At 46.2% G+C, this 15,620-nt stretch overlaps 1 protein-coding gene and 1 pseudogene across 1 annotated transcript; one reads left to right on the top strand and one right to left on the bottom strand.

Annotated features, from left to right (window-relative positions):
- Window positions 1-3,504: 3,504 nt before the first annotated feature.
- Window positions 3,505-6,197, top strand: LOC139548491 (olfactory receptor 52E8-like; annotated as a pseudogene).
- A 2,017-nt stretch (window positions 6,198-8,214) lies between these two features.
- LOC139548490 (olfactory receptor 52E8-like) lies at window positions 8,215-9,189 on the bottom strand. The gene has a single exon (XM_071358187.1). The coding sequence runs from the start codon at window positions 9,187-9,189 to the stop codon at window positions 8,215-8,217; it is 975 nt and encodes a 324-aa protein (XP_071214288.1).
- Between the last annotated feature and the right edge of the window lie 6,431 nt (window positions 9,190-15,620).

Raw genomic sequence — 15,620 nt, 5'->3', positions numbered from 1 at the left:
CTCGGCCAAGGACAAGGCCTCCTGCATGTCTCCCCAGCCTGGTGAGTCCTGTGCCTGTGCTAAGCCCTAATCCTCCTGCATGTCTCCTCAGCCTGGTGATTCATGTGCCTTCTCCCAGAGCCAAGCCTCCAGTGTTGATCCATGGCAAGAAGCCTCCAGTGATGATCCATGGCAAAAAGCCTCCAGTGATAATCCATGGCACAAAGCCTCCAGTGATGATCCATGGCAAGAAGCCTCCAGTGATGATCCATGGCACGAACCCTCCAGTGATAATCCATGGCAAGAAGCCTCCAGTGATAATCCATGGCACGAAGCCTCCAGTGATGATCCATGGCACGAAGCCTCCAGTGATGATCCATGGCACGAAGCCTCCAGTGATGATCCATGGCAAGAAGCCTCCAGTGATGATCCATGGCAAGAAGCCTCCAGTGATGATCCATGGCACGAAGCCTCCTGTGATGATCCATGGCACGAGGCCTCCAGTGATGATCCATGGCCCGAAGCCTCCAGTGATGATCCATGACATGAAGCCTCCAGTGAGGATCCATGGCACGAAGCCTCCAGTGAGGATCCATGGCACGAAACCTCCAGTGAGGAGTTATGGCACGAGGCCTCCAACGAAGGACGTCAGTCCGGAGCCTCCATCAACGACTTCTAGTCCGGAGCCTCCAGCGTCGCCCTCTAGTCCGGAGCCTCCAGAGACGTCCTCTAGTCCGGAGCCTCCAGCGTCGCCCTCTAGTCCGGAGCATCCAGCGACGTCCGCTAGTCCGGAGCCTCCAGCGACACCCTCTAGTCCGGAGCCTACAGCGTCGCCTTCTAGTCCGGAGCCTCCAGCGACAGGCTTCAGTCAGGAGCAGCCAGAGTCTCCCTCCTGTCCTGAGCAGCCAGAGTCTCCCTCCTGTCCGGAGCAGCCAGAGTCTCCCTCCTGTCCGGAGCAGCCAGAGTCTCCCTCCTGTCCGGAGCAGCCAGAGTCTCCCTCCTGTCCGGAGAAGCCAGAGGCTCCCTCCTGTCCGGAGCAGCCAGAGTCATCCTCCTGTCCGGAGCAGCCAGAGTCATCCTCCTGTCCGGAGCAGCCAGAGTCATCCTCCTGTCCGGAGCAGCCAGAGTCATCCTCCTGTCCGGAGCAGCCAGAGTCATCCTCCTGTCCGGAGCAGCCAGAGTCATCCTCCTGTCCGGAGCAGCCAGAGTCATCCTCCTGTCCGGAGCAGCCAGAGTCATCCTCCTGTCCGGAGCAGCCAGAGTCATCCTCCTGTCCGGAGCAGCCAGAGTCATCCTCCTGTCCGGAGCAGCCAGAGTCTCCCTCCTGTCCGGAGCAGCCAGAGTCATCCTCCTGTCCGGAGCAGCCAGAGTCATCCTCCTGTCCGGAGCAGCCAGAGTCATCCTCCTGTCCGGAGCAGCCAGAGTCATCCTCCTGTCCGGAGCAGCCAGAGTCATCCTCCTGTCCGGAGCAGCCAGAGTCATCCTCCTGTCCGGAGCAGCCAGAGTCATCCTCCTGTCCGGAGCAGCCAGAGTCATCCTCCTGTCCGGAGCAGCCAGAGTCATCCTCCTGTCCGGAGCAGCCAGAGTCATCCTCCTGTCCGGAGCAGCCAGAGTCATCCTCCTGTCCGGAGCAGCCAGAGTCATCCTCCTGTCCGGAGCAGCCAGAGTCATCCTCCTGTCCGGAGCAGCCAGAGTCTCCCTCCTGTCCGGAGCAGCCAGAGTCATCCTCCTGTCCGGAGCAGCCAGAGTCATCCTCCTGTCCGGAGCAGCCAGAGTCATCCTCCTGTCCGGAGCAGCCAGAGTCATCCTCCTGTCCGGAGCAGCCAGAGTCATCCTCCTGTCCGGAGCAGCCAGAGTCATCCTCCTGTCCGGAGCAGCCAGAGTCATCCTCCTGTCCGGAGCAGCCAGAGTCTCCCTCCTGTCCGGAGCAGCCAGAGTCATCCTCCCGTCCGGAGCAGCCAGAGTCATCCTCCTGTCCGGAGCAGCCAGAGTCATCCTCCTGTCCGGAGCAGCCAGAGTCATCCTCCTGTCCGGAGCAGCCAGAGTCTCCCTCCTGTCCGGAGCAGCCAGAGTCATCCCTCCTGTCCGGAGCAGCCAGAGTCATCCTCCTGTCCGGAGCAGCCAGAGTCATCCTCCTGTCCGGAGCAGCCAGAGTCATCCTCCTGTCCGGAGCAGCCAGAGTCATCCTCCTGTCCGGAGCAGCCAGAGTCATCCTCCTGTCCGGAGCAGCCAGAGTCATCCTCCTGTCCGGAGCAGCCAGAGTCATCCTCCTGTCCGGAGCAGCCAGAGTCATCCTCCTGTCCGGAGCAGCCAGAGTCATCCTCCTGTCCGGAGCAGCCAGAGTCATCCTCCTGTCCCGGACAGGAACAACACAATGTGGAACAACACAATGTGGAATAAGGGTATGAATACTTTCTGAAGGGACTGTTCTTTTTTGCTTCATCTGGTTTAATGCATTATACTTCAGGATATTCTGGTCCCTGACAAGTAAATTGAATAAAATAAAGTAAAATACAACTTGCTGGAAGGCACACTGGGAAATATGTTATGGAGAACATATGGATTTTAAGCCAACATATTATTTTAAGTTTTGGGTCTCAGCCATCTCAACTGGTTGTTCGATCAACTCAGCCATTTGTGTTGCAAGTTCACACAACATTCATTTTTTTATAAATTGTATATTACGAAAACCCGCTTCCAACGGTCGGGGATAGGGTATGGGTTTAGAAGACAGGTCAAGATAAGGCAGGGGTTAGGGTTCTGAAATGTTCTTGTAGGGAGGCCAGAGCAAGAGATACAAAAGGTTTGCGTTTATTGTTATGAATCTTTCCCTGGAGGCAGAACTGAGCGGTTTCCGCTATTTTATACTTAGTTGTTGTTGTCATAATTAAACAGAGAGGCTAATGAGTGTAAACATTTTAGTCAAAAGAGATAATTAGGCCCTGATATGATAAAATAAGATGGCGATAATTAGGTCCTTAGATCTATTAACAACATTACCTTTAATGAGATGTTATTAATACATAAATACTGTATGTTCTTGTTATCTCACTTTAATTAAATGAAAATGAAAGACTGCTTACGAACATTGTTAAAAGCAGAGGTGCATTTGGTGTTCAGTATTATTGATGTTGGTACAGTGGGTGTTCAGTGTTATTGATGTTGGTACAGTGGGTGTTCAGTATTATTGACGTTGGTACAGTGGGTGTTCAGTATTATTGATGTTGGTACAGTGGGTGTTCAGTGTTATTGACGTTGGTACAGTGGGTGTTCAGTATTATTGATGTTGGTACAGTGGGTGTTCAGTATTATTGTAAAATGTTGTCAGGGAGGTATTAAATGACCAGAAAGGCCGTTTAGTTTGAGATTGTCTTGCCTTGGTCAATGTTTGGTTTAGAACTTCATTTTGTGTCTTCGGATAATTTATGGATAAAAAAAATATAATAACTCAGTAATCTGTACGTTTTCTCTTCCAGACACACAGCGTCCCCTCACATGGGTTTTTCTGTGCGCCTTTACAATGGAATGGAATCATCAGATGATGGATTCTATATTACAGCCTTCCACACACTGGGCAATAAGAACTACCTCATCTTAGCTCTATCTATAATATACATCGTCACTCTAACGGGTAACTTTGCTCTGTTAGCAGTCTTCATTATAAACACAAGCCTACAAAATCCCAAAGATGTTGCAGCATGCAGTTTAACAATAGTAGACATCTCTTTGAACACTGTTATCATCCCCCAGATGGTGCCTGTATTTGTGTTCAATCTGAACTACGTCTCCATTGGGACGTGTTTTTCTCAGATGTTCTTCACTCATTTATTTGGTGATATTATTTTCCCTGGCTCTCCTAGCGTACAACCATGTGATAGCCATCTGTTTCCCTCTGCGTTACCTCACCATCAACACCAACCTGAGGATGCTGCTAATCCTGGTAGGGATCTGGACCCTGGCCTTCCTTTTGGAGGTCTCCCCTGTCGCGCTGGCCTTCAGGGTGGTGCATAGCTGCTGCTGTGAACACAGCCCCGTATACAGACTGGCCTGCTTCAACAGGAAACTAGCAAAAGCTAAGTCTCTGGCTGTCCTGTTAGGCCCGCTGTCCTTCATTATCTTCACCTATGCTGTGGTGGTGGTTCAGCAAAATGCTTATGTGTTATGTGTTTATCACCGCACCTTTTATACCTGATATAAACTGTATGATCCCTAAGTGTAGCAAATGTGTCTCAAGTGTTTAAATGTTGTTCTGTAATTTAGCCATTTAGCACTCAATCTTATCCAGAAAAAAATGGGTTAAGTGCCGTGCTCAAGGGCACATCGACAGATCTTTCACCTGGTCGGCTCGGGGATTCAACCCAGCAACCTTTCAGTTACTGGCCCAACACTCTTAACTACTAGGCTACCTGCAACACATCTGAGTTAGCCCGTTGTAGGTACATGTGAATGATGCAGTAAGGAAAAGATAACACATGGGAGCGTATATCATGTCACAGTGCACAATTTCCTTCTTTTTTTTACTGGATATGTTAATTTTACTCTTGATATTATCAATCATCGTCTCAAAGACACTGGATGTGTGTCTGTTTGTCCCTTTGTCACAGTTTCTGTTCTTGTTGAGTGTTGTTTCCTAAGGTTACCTCTGGAGGGCACCCTTATCTTGTTTTCTAGTTTCCAGTTTACAATGATTCATTCTTATTGGTTTCACCTGTGTTTGGTTACCCTCTCAGTTCACCTGATGTTGACTCCAAGTGGCGGGGTTGGCGGACTCAGCACTGTAAGGCGGTCTCCAGATCCGGGTTCACCCGCTCCATTTGACAATTGGATTGAGGGTGATAGCCCGAGAACAAATTAGCTGATGACCCCAGAAGAGTACAGAACTTCCTCCAGAATCTGGAGGCAAACTGGGGACCCCGGTCAGAGACGATGTCCAGAGGAAGTCTGTGACGGCGGAAAAAATGCTGAAAGACAAGCTGAGCAATATCACCGGCAGATGGAAGCTTAGGCAGCGGCATGAAATGTGCCACCTTGGGAAAACGGTCCACAATGACCAGGATGACAGCGTTGCCCACTGAGGATGGAAGACCCGTGATGAAATCCATAGAGAGATGAGACCAGGGTCGAGAAGGTGTTGACAGTGGATGAAGAAGCCCGAGAGGCTGCTGACGAGGAGTTTTGTTCGGGGCGCATGTCGGACAAGCAGCCACAAAGGTACGAGTGTCCACCTCCGCCGAGGGCCACCAAAACCTCCTCCTCAGAAACTCTAGAATTCCCTGCCCTCCCGGATGAGAGATGAGACGTACCTTGGAAGTACCTTGGAAGAAGTACCTTGGACAGTGCCCCAAGAGGGACAAAAAGTCTGTTCGGTGGACAGCCGTCTGGAACTGCTTCCCTACCTTGCGCCTCCCTCACTACAGTCTCTATACCCCAGGACACCGGCGCGAGGATGAGCGACCTGAAAATGATGGATCCAAGTGGCTGATCCTCACTGGAGCTGGGGAACTGGCGAGAAAGAGCATCCAGCTTCACGTTCTTAAACCCAGGAAGGTAAGATGACGTGAATCTGAACCGAGTGAAGAAGAGAGCCCAACGAGCCTGTCAGGGACTGAGGCGTTTAGCCTCCTGGATGTAGGCCAGACTCTTGTGGTAAGTCCCAAACCGTAAAGGGATGTTAAGAACTCTCCAACCAGTGCCGCCACTCCTCCAAAGCCAGTTTGACCGCAAGAAGCTCACGATTTCCTTGGGGACTGTTGTTACCGCTGGAGGGCACCCTTATCTTTTTTTCTAGTTTCCAGTTTACCCGGATTTAATTCTTATTGGTTTCACCTGTGTTTGATTACCCATTCAGTTCACCTGGTTGCCTTGTAATTTAGGTTCCTCTGTTTGCCTGCATCTTTGCTTAGGGCTCATGTTTGTTTAGTGTACTCGTGTGTTATTGCTTTGTTTTCTGTAAAGACATTAGTAAAAGTTCTGGATTTACCCTTACCTCAGCTTGCTGTGTTTCTTGGCGCCTGGGTCCGAGTACGTACTAGCATTACTGTCACACACTTCCCTCCTAGGTAACCTGCGCTTGGTGCAGTCCTCAGACCTCCTGACTGCCATCCTCACTGTGTCTGCCATCCATGCTCAATCCTATCAACTACAGCCTAAAGACAGAGGAGCGGCGAGAGAAAATCATCAAACTGTATGTAAAGACAAAAGCTACTCCTCACAAATGAGACCTTACATGGAGTTGTTGATCTTATGTTTTCATATCTTTAGTTTGGGTTCAATTCTGCAGCAAGAACTCAAGATTTGAGAAATGTTTCCAAGGCAACTTTCCCCTTTGTATCTACTTAATTTCAGCATGTTTCTGTTGATACTGTTTAATACACACTAACTCTACAGCAATAAAGCTATTTATGTCGATTCTTCTGAACACAATATTTGCAGATAATATATGTAACATATGGTAAATAAAATGCAAACTTCTAATTTCAAATCTTTTTTTGTGTACATTTCAGAGATGTTTTTTATGCCACAGCTGTAATTTTGGCGTGTTTATATATAACATTAATTATTGGATGGATTAATGCTGCAACCATCATAAAGCTACTGTATTAACAGAAAGGTACTGTACAACCTGTTGAGGTAAAATCATTCTGATAAGTGACAGTGTAATAACTGACAGTGCAGGGCATGATAAGTGAGTACAGGTATGTCACATATAGTGATCACATACATTTATGGTATAAAGAGTCAAGTTTAAATGCAAAGTATGTAGATATACAGTATTTATGTTGAAAGAGTTCAACTCGAATTCAATTAAATAGCATATATTAATTAGTTCCACTAGATGACACTTAAACATATTCACTGGCAGATCCATAGTGTCGGGCTCTTTTCACAGGTAAAATTGTTTTTATAATACATTTCATGAATCAGGATGAATAAATTATTTATAAACCTTTAATAAATAAATACATATTTAAAAACATGTATAATCATTGTAAGCATTTTTGTGAACAATTATGTATTTATTTTTTATTTATTCAGTATAAGGTAACATACAAGCAGTTCGTACAAGCAGTACGCAGAGGGACGAAAATCTAAATAAAAGAGACAAAACGAGGCATAAATCTATTTAAGGATAAAAAATAATAATTGGGGCAGTTCTTGTATTGTGGTGAATAAACATAACTATTACAAGGAGCAGTGTAGTTCCTCTATTATAAGGAGCAGTGTAGTTCCTCTATTAAAAGGAGCAGTGTAGTTACACGTTTGGGACACAGCATATTGGAAGAATCTTATTTAGGATTTTTCCTAAAATGTCAAAGACATGCTTCCAAAGAGGTCCACAGTTAAACAGCACCAAAACATTTGCAGAAAGTTTCCTATTTTAGAACAAGAGCATTTTGTAACATTGATCATTATCTACAAGCTATATTTTAAATCTACGCTCAGGAGTGAAATAGGTCCAGCTGATGGGAAAGGTTTTGAGATGAAGAAGAAATGTTGTTCCATACCATGGGCCAGTTTGAGACCAAGGTTCTCTAGGTCTCTTTCCCACTTCTTTGTGATAGGTGTTGACATTATGTGAGGATAATTTATTATAAATTAAGGATACAAGCCCAGTTATTCTGGTAGACAATATCAATTTTGCAATAAGGTGGGAGCCTGGAAAGGCCTTCCATGGTACACCATATGTTTTCAGAGCTGTACATTCCAAACATACATTATCATACATTAAAACATACATTATCATACATCCAAACATACATTATCATACATCCTACACATACATTATCAGCTTCTGATTAACTTATTTGTTTTGGTTACATAACATGCAACTCTTGTCACGCCTGCTCCTGCTCTCCCCCCCTGGTGCTCGAGGGCACCAGGTTGCCCTGTATTACGCACTCCTGCCTTCCCTCGTCATGCGCATCAGCGATATTGGACACACCTGGACTCACTCAATCACCTGTTTATTACCTCCCCAATATTTGTCAGTTCCCCAGCTCTGTTCCCTGCTGCTGCATTGTTTGTCGTCTGTCTTTGTGTTTCCCAGTTCTGACGCTGTTCCTGTCCCTTTGCATGTCCGTTCCTAATTAAATGTCAACTCCCCGTACCTGCTTCTCTTCTCTAGCGTCATTCCTTACAACTCTGTTATGACAGTGATGAATGCTAACATGTACAATTACCACAACAGATATGAGTGAATAGCATCACATACAAATGTACAGTACCAGCACCTGATCAATTTACTGGTATTATGCTAGAGGTGTTTTGTTTGACCTTTTTCTTCAAAAACCCTCTGATTTCCTCAGTATTCAAAACATAAATGACTGGATTGAGCATGGGAGGGATAGCTGAAGCAAGAGACAAACAGATAATCCTGGCATTGGGGTGAAGAGAGAAGGTCACTGCAGCAATGTAGGTGGATATAAATGGAAGAAAGAAAAGTGCCACTATGAGAAGGTGTGATATACAAGTCTTCAGAGCCTTCACACGGCCCTCCCAGCTAGTAATTCTAAACAGGGCAAGTAAAATACACACATAAGACAGGACTATGAAAACTAATGGTACATGAAGGACTAGTACTGTATTCACTTTTGCCATGATGGAATTGGCTGAATTGTCGTTGCAGGCCATTCTGTACAAAGGCCCATGATCACAGAAATAACTGTCAATAACTATGGTTTTACAGTAAGACAGTCTAGTGATCAGCACCGTGGTTGTACCAACAATGACCACATTGACAAGCCACATCCCTGTAATCATGACAGACATGCTAGTGTTAGTGAGCAGAGTGTGGTATCTCAGAGGCAAACATATGGCAACAAACCTATCACATGCCAGAACAACAAGGGTCATAGACTGTAAAGCAATAAAGAAGAACACAAAAAACATATTGGCCAGACATGCTTCATAGGTGATGTATTGTGAATCAAAAAGAAATGTCTTAATCAGGTTAGGAATTAGTGCACTGCTCTCACCTAAGTCAGCTACTGCTAAGTTTAAAATGCCTATATACTTTGGGATGTGAAGATGGCGTTGAGTGAATATTATGAACATTACAATGGAGTTCCCACAAACAGCAACTACATAGGCAAAGCACAAGAACATATAGTAAAATTTGGCATGAGGAATATCATGGAAGCCATTGATGAAGAAATATTGAGGACGCACAAAAGAGCTGTTTTGTTTGATGATGTTTATCATGGAGCTCATTGCAGCGCAGGTCATCAGGTATGATTTGCATCAATCTGTAATTTAAAAATACATCAATTAATAATTGCATTAAGAAGTGCAGTAGGCCTACACTCATCTTAATAGTGATTTCACACATGTAACCGTATAATACAATGCAATGTTCTGAATTACTTAACTAAATATTAGTCTTGTTCCAAGTCTAACATATTGAGATACAGGGGCCTTTTGTCTTTACCAGAGTAGCCTAAACATTACAAACATAACTTGACATTTGATCAAATCACAGTAAAAGTTGCTGAATCAAACTTACCAACAGATGTTGTCAGTGGCAACAAGTTGAGCCAAGCATTCACTGTATTTGCAGGTGAAGGTCTGTTGTTTGCAGGAGAGCCACTTAGTTGTGGTTAAAAGTCTACGCCATGTGCCATTTATATGTACGTGTCCTTCATTGTAAATGTCTGTCATAGGATATTGAAAAACCCCAGGAGAATGACGTAATCATAGTTGGACTGGCACTGGAGCTGTACAGCATTTCAACTACAGCAAGGTTGCAAATCAGAAGATACATTGACTTGTGCATCATGAAGGATAAAACATATATTTCCCACATTAGAAAGCATGACTAGGAGATAGATACACAGAATTACAATCCCTACTGTCAGAGGTCTTTCAATATATTTGGCATAAAAAGTTAGGTTGCTTGCATAACCCTCCGGTTCTCTAATATTATGAGTGAGATATCTCACGTGGAAGTTTGCTACTCTCTTTGAAGTACCTATCAACAGTATATATTTGAGACAGACTGGTAGAGTGGCGAGTGGCGAGTGGCGTATGAGGTGAGACCCTCACTTTCATAAAAGGAACCACTCTCCTGCCCTCTGGTTATTCCCAAGCATGCTTCTCCTTCTCACTCTCTTGGCGAGCAGGGGAATGTGGTGAGATACAATGCATTCGGTCAGTATTCAGACCCCTCAACTTTTTCCACATTTTGTTACGTTACAGTCTTATTCTAAAATTGATTAAATCATTTTTTCCCCTCATCAACCTACACACAATAACCTATAACGACAAAGCAAAAATAGTTTTTAGGATTTTTTTTGCAAATGTATAAAAGATCAAAAACTGACATACCACATTTACATAAGTATTCAGACCTTTTACTCAGTACTTTGTTGAAGCATCTTTGGCAGTGATTACAGCCTTGAGTCTTCTTGGGTATGACGCTACAAGCTTGGCACACCTGTATTTGGGGAGTTTCTCCCATTCTTCTCTGCAGATCCTCTCAAGCTCTGTCAGGTTGGATGGGGAGCGTCGCTGCACAGCTATTTTCAGGTCTCTCCAGAGATGTTCGATCGGGTTCAAGTACGGGTTTCTGACTGGGCCACTCAAGGACATTCAAACAAGGACATTCAAAGACTTGTCCCGAAGCCACTCCTGCGTTGTCTTGGCTGTGTGCTTAGGGTCGTTGTCCTGTTGAAAGGTGAACCTTTGCCCCAGTCTGAGGTCTTGGGCGCTCTGGAGCAGCTTTTCATCAAGGATCTCTCTGTACTTTGCTCCATTCATCTTTCTCTCGATCCTGACTAGTCTCCCAGTACCTGCCGCTGAAAAACATCCCCATAGTGTGATGCTGCCACCACCATGCTTCACAATTGGCATTCAGGCCACAGAGTTCAATCTTGGTTTCCTCAGACCAGAGAATCTTGATTCTCATGGTCTGAGAGTCCTTTAGGTGCCTTTTGGTAAACTTCCATCTGGTCAGTGTACCATAAAGGCCTGATTGATGGTGTGCTGCAGAGATGGTTGTTCTTCTGGAAGGTTCTCCCATCTCTACAGAGGAACTCTGGGGCTCTGTCAGAGTGACCATTGGGTTCTTGGTCACCTCCCTGACCAAGGCCCTTCTCCCCTGATTGCTCAGTTTGGCCGGGCGGCCAGCTCTTGGAAGAGTATTGGTGGTTCCAAACGTCTTCCATTTAATAATGATGGAGGCCACTGTGTTCTTGGGGACCTTCAATGCAGCAGACATTTTTGGTACCATTACCCAGATCTGTGCCTCTGCAAAATCCTGTCTCGGAGCTCTACCGACAATTCAACAATGGGGCATTGTATAGACAGGTTTGTGACATTCCAAATCATTTCCAATCAATTGAATTTACCACAGGTGGACTCCAATCAAGTGGCAAAAAAATCTCAAGGACGATCAATGGAAACAGGATGCACCTGAACTCAATTTCGAGTCTCAGAGGAAAGGGTCTGAATACTTATGTAAATAAGGTATTTCTGCTTTTTTATATATAGATTTGCAAAAACAAATTATTTACATTTTCAAACATTTCTAAAAACCTGTTTTCACTTTGTCATTATGGGGTATTGTGTGTAGATTGATGAGGAAAATGATTTATTTAATCCATTAAGAAAATGTAATGTAAAAAAAAAGAAAAAAGTCAAGGAATACTGAATACTTTCCGAATGCACTGTATCTCACTCATAATGCCAGAGAACCTGGGTTACGCAACTAAACTTAAGTTCTCTTTCAATTATTTGTTTCGATATCTCACGTGGGGATGTGGCCGATTCCCGTATTGCAAAAATGCTCTCTGAAGCCAGGGAAGTTCCAACATCAGCAACCTTCAGAGGTCTAAGGGAGTATGCACAGAAAAGGTGCATAGACAACCCAAAGGGGGAAAAACATCAAAGAAAGTGAGGGGAAGCATACAATCTCAGTTTAATGAGATTTTCCCCAAAAACAGTGACCAAGAGGTCAACTACTCTGTAGGAAAGGGCCCTTCCAAGCCACTCTGAAGGCTATTACCCTCACCATTATAAATCAATTAAATGGTCCCTCTTCCGAGGGTGGTTGCCCAACGAGCGTAGAGCATGACACCCTTGCCCAAGCTCTCCTACAATCCAAGTAGATGCTAACCTCATGTACTGGACAACAATGGGGACTCCTTTCTAGGGAAGGCGACAGGTGAAAAGCCATAGGCTCCAAGGTGTGACAATGAGAACATTGCTTTGTTCGCTTGGGTAAAGGCCCTGTATGAAGATAGCTGCCAGCACTGGTCATAAGCAGGGTTGTAACTGCCGACCGGAAAATAACTGGTCATCGAGGGGCTCAAAGATGAGGAGGGAAAGCATACGGCATCACCCACTTCTCATGGGTGTGTAAGCTCTGTTCCTCCTCCATGCACTCGCCCTGTGGTGCGTGTCTCCAGCCTGGTACCACCAGTTCCGGCACCATGCACCAGGCTTCCAGTGCGTCTCCAGAGCCCTGTTCCTCCTCCACGCACTCGCCCTGTGGTGCGTGTCTCCAGCCCGGTACCACCAGTTCCGGCACCACGCACCAAGCCTCCTGTGTGTCTCCAGAGCCCTGTACGCCCTGTTGCTGCTCCACGCACTCGCCCTGTGGTGCGTGTCTCCAGCCCGGTACCACCAGTTCCGGCACCACGCACCAGGCCTACTGTGCGCCTCAGCAGGCCAGAGTCTGCCGTCTGCCCAGCGCCGCCTGTGCTGCCCGTCTGCCCAGCACCGCCTGCGCTGCCCGTCTGCCCAGCGCCGTCTGAGCCGTCCGTCTGTCCGGAGCCGTCAGAGCCTCCCGTCTGCCCAGCGCCGCCTGCGCTGCCCGTCTGCCCAGCGCCGTCTGAGCCGCCCGTCTGTCCGGAGTCGTCAGAGCTGCCCGTCTGTCCTGAGCCGTCAAAGCCGCCCGTCTGTCCTGAGCCGCGAGAGCCGTCCGTCAGTCAGGAGCCGCTAGAGCCATCCGTCAGTCAGGAGCCGCTAGAGCCGTCCGTCAGTCAGGAGCTGCCAGAGCCGCCCGCCAGTCAGGAGCTGCCAGAGCCGCCCGCCAGTCAGGAGCTGCCAGAGCCGCCCGCCAGTCAGGAGCTGCCAGAGCCGCCCGCCAGTCAGGAGCTGTCTGAGCTGCCCTTCAGTCATGAGCTGCCCTTCAGTCAGGAGCTGCCTGAGCCGCCCGCCAGTCAGGAGCTGCCTGAGCTGCCATTCAGCCATGAGCTACCCCTCAGTCATGAGCTGCCCTTCAATCATGAGCTGCCCTTCAATCATGAGCTACCCCTCAGTCATGAGCTACCTCTCAGTCATGAGCTACCCCTCAGTCATGAGCTACCCCTCAGTAATGAGCTACCCCTCAGTCATGAACTACCCCTCGGTCATGAGCTACCCCTCGGTCATGAGCTACTCCTCAGTCATGAGCTACCCCTCAGTCATGAGCTACCCCTCAGTCATGAGCTACCCCTCAGTCATGACCTACTTCTCAGTCATGACCTACTTCTCAGTCATGAGCTGCCCCTCAGTCCGGAGCTGCCCCTCAGTCCGGAGCTGCCCCTCAGTCCGGAGCTGCCCCTCTGTCCAGAGGCGCCCATCAGTACAGTGGGGTTATTTTGGAGGGTCGCCATTCCGAGGAGGCCAGGGAAGCGGGGATTAACTATGGTGGGGTGGGGGCCACGTCCAGCGCCAGAGCCGCCACCATGGACAGATGCCCACCCAGACCCTCCCCTATAGGTTCAGGTTTTGCGGCCGGAGTCCGCACCTTGGGGGGGGGGGGTACTGTCACGTTCCTGACCTTATTTCCTTTGGTTAGTCTTTCTTTAGTTGGTCAGGACGTGCGCTGGGTGGGTGTAGTCTATGTTATGTGTTTCTTTGTTTAGGTTTGTCTTATTGGCCTGATATGGTTCTCAATCAGAGGCAGGTGTTTTACGTTGTCTCTGATTGGGAACCATATTAAGGTAGCCTGTTTTCACTGTTGGTTTGTGGGTGATTGTTCCTGTTCTTGCGTTCATCTGTTTTTGTGTTCTCTAGTTCGGGACTGTAGCTTCGTTGGGTTTTCGTCTGGTTATTGTTTTGTTTATTATAGAAAAAGTATTCCAATAAATATGGATACATAAGCTGGGCTTTGGTCCTCCTCTCCTTCTACCGACGGAAGCCACTACAACTACTTTTGGGTGTCAGGGAAAATGAATGGAGTAAAACATATATGATTTTCTTTAGGAATGTAGTGAAGTAGAAGTAAAAGTTGTCAAAAATATAAATAGTAAAATCAAGTACAGATAACCCAGGAAACAATTTAAGCAGTACTTTAAAGTACTTTTACTTATGTACTTTACACCACTGCTAGTGAGGTTAGTTGCCTTTCAGCAAGCTAGCCAAGTTAGCTTAAGCCTTGCAGTGTGGGCTCACCGAGTCTCAACTGCTAGCAGTGAATCTAGCTACCGACAGAGACTGAGAATTTGAAAAGGAATTTCTACACTAAAACAAAAACCTTCCAGTTAGTACTCAACAGGGTCTGAACACCTACGCTCGGCAATGATATCCTTCATGGTTCCCTTGTGAGCAGTTCAGCAGGCAAACAGATATTCAGTTGATACGAGGAAAGCGAGAATAAGCAGAGGGTGGGAGAGTGGTTATTTTTTTGGAAGTGAGGGTCTCACCTCATTCGCCACTCTAACTGTCTGTTTCCAACATACGCTTTTGATAGGTGCTTCAAGAGAGTAGGCGGTCCTAGCGAACCCCCATGTAACGAATAATCCAATTTGTAAGTCGCTCTAGATAAGAGCGTCTGCTAAATGACTTAAATGTAAATGTAAATGTAATTGAAAGAGAGCCAGTCTTAATGAGTAACACTCATTTTACATTGACAACTAATGTACAACTATATGAGTGTGAAACCCAGCAAAAAAAACTGGTACTGCAGTCAGCTCCCATGGACACGATAGGGACGCAACATTACGATTACATTCATTTCGGATAAAAAAAAATGACATGTGACTTCAGGTAACCAAATTACAACCAGATTAAGACGTCTTTATCGTGACCACGTCAAGGCGGGATTTTTTTCTTTACTTTGCATGTCATATGGGGGTTATAATCATGACCATGAAGTTGTTTGCAGGTCAGAAAGAACAGTCCTGCTTTATTTTCAAATGTATGTCTCAAAAGATATCATGCTGACACTATATGCATCAAAATAAATAATTTGACTAACTAACGCTGTCAGATCTAAAAGCAGCCCCATGTCATTAAAGTGTCCTGAGATTTAAATTACACATGAGATAATGGAATATTAACTGACTAATGAGTCCTTGAATCACTCCAGGGACAGGGACTAGGCCTAGACAGGGAGGATTTACATTTTAGCCAGTCATTCTGGATGATGTGTCGGCTAAATGACTTAGATGTATTGTGATGTATAAAAACAAAATCAAACTGGTCATTTATTGTAAGAAAAACAACACCATTCTCATATAATATTGCAAAAAACATTCTCAGGGAAAATCTAAGACATCACACAATCTATTTGTATTGCCTACGTTGAGTAAACTAAACCCTATGTGCAATTTATTTACTCTTTATAAAGTATACTACAAAATAAGTGTGTACTGTTGCATCCATCATTCAGTTGTGCTAGTTAGTCTGAAATGAAACCACAGATACCGCAGGAGTGT

Source organism: Salvelinus alpinus, chromosome 21 (genome assembly GCF_045679555.1).
Source record: "Salvelinus alpinus chromosome 21, SLU_Salpinus.1, whole genome shotgun sequence".
NCBI classification, from domain to species: Eukaryota; Metazoa; Chordata; class Actinopteri; order Salmoniformes; family Salmonidae; genus Salvelinus; species Salvelinus alpinus.
The sequence above is the reverse complement of the archived record's forward strand: the minus strand, read 5'-3'. Positions and strand labels throughout refer to the sequence as shown.

Coding starts and splice junctions, on each gene's coding strand:
- LOC139548490 (XM_071358187.1), bottom strand. CDS start 9,189: ATGAGCTCCATGATAAACATCATCAAACAAAACAGCTCTTTTGTGCGT.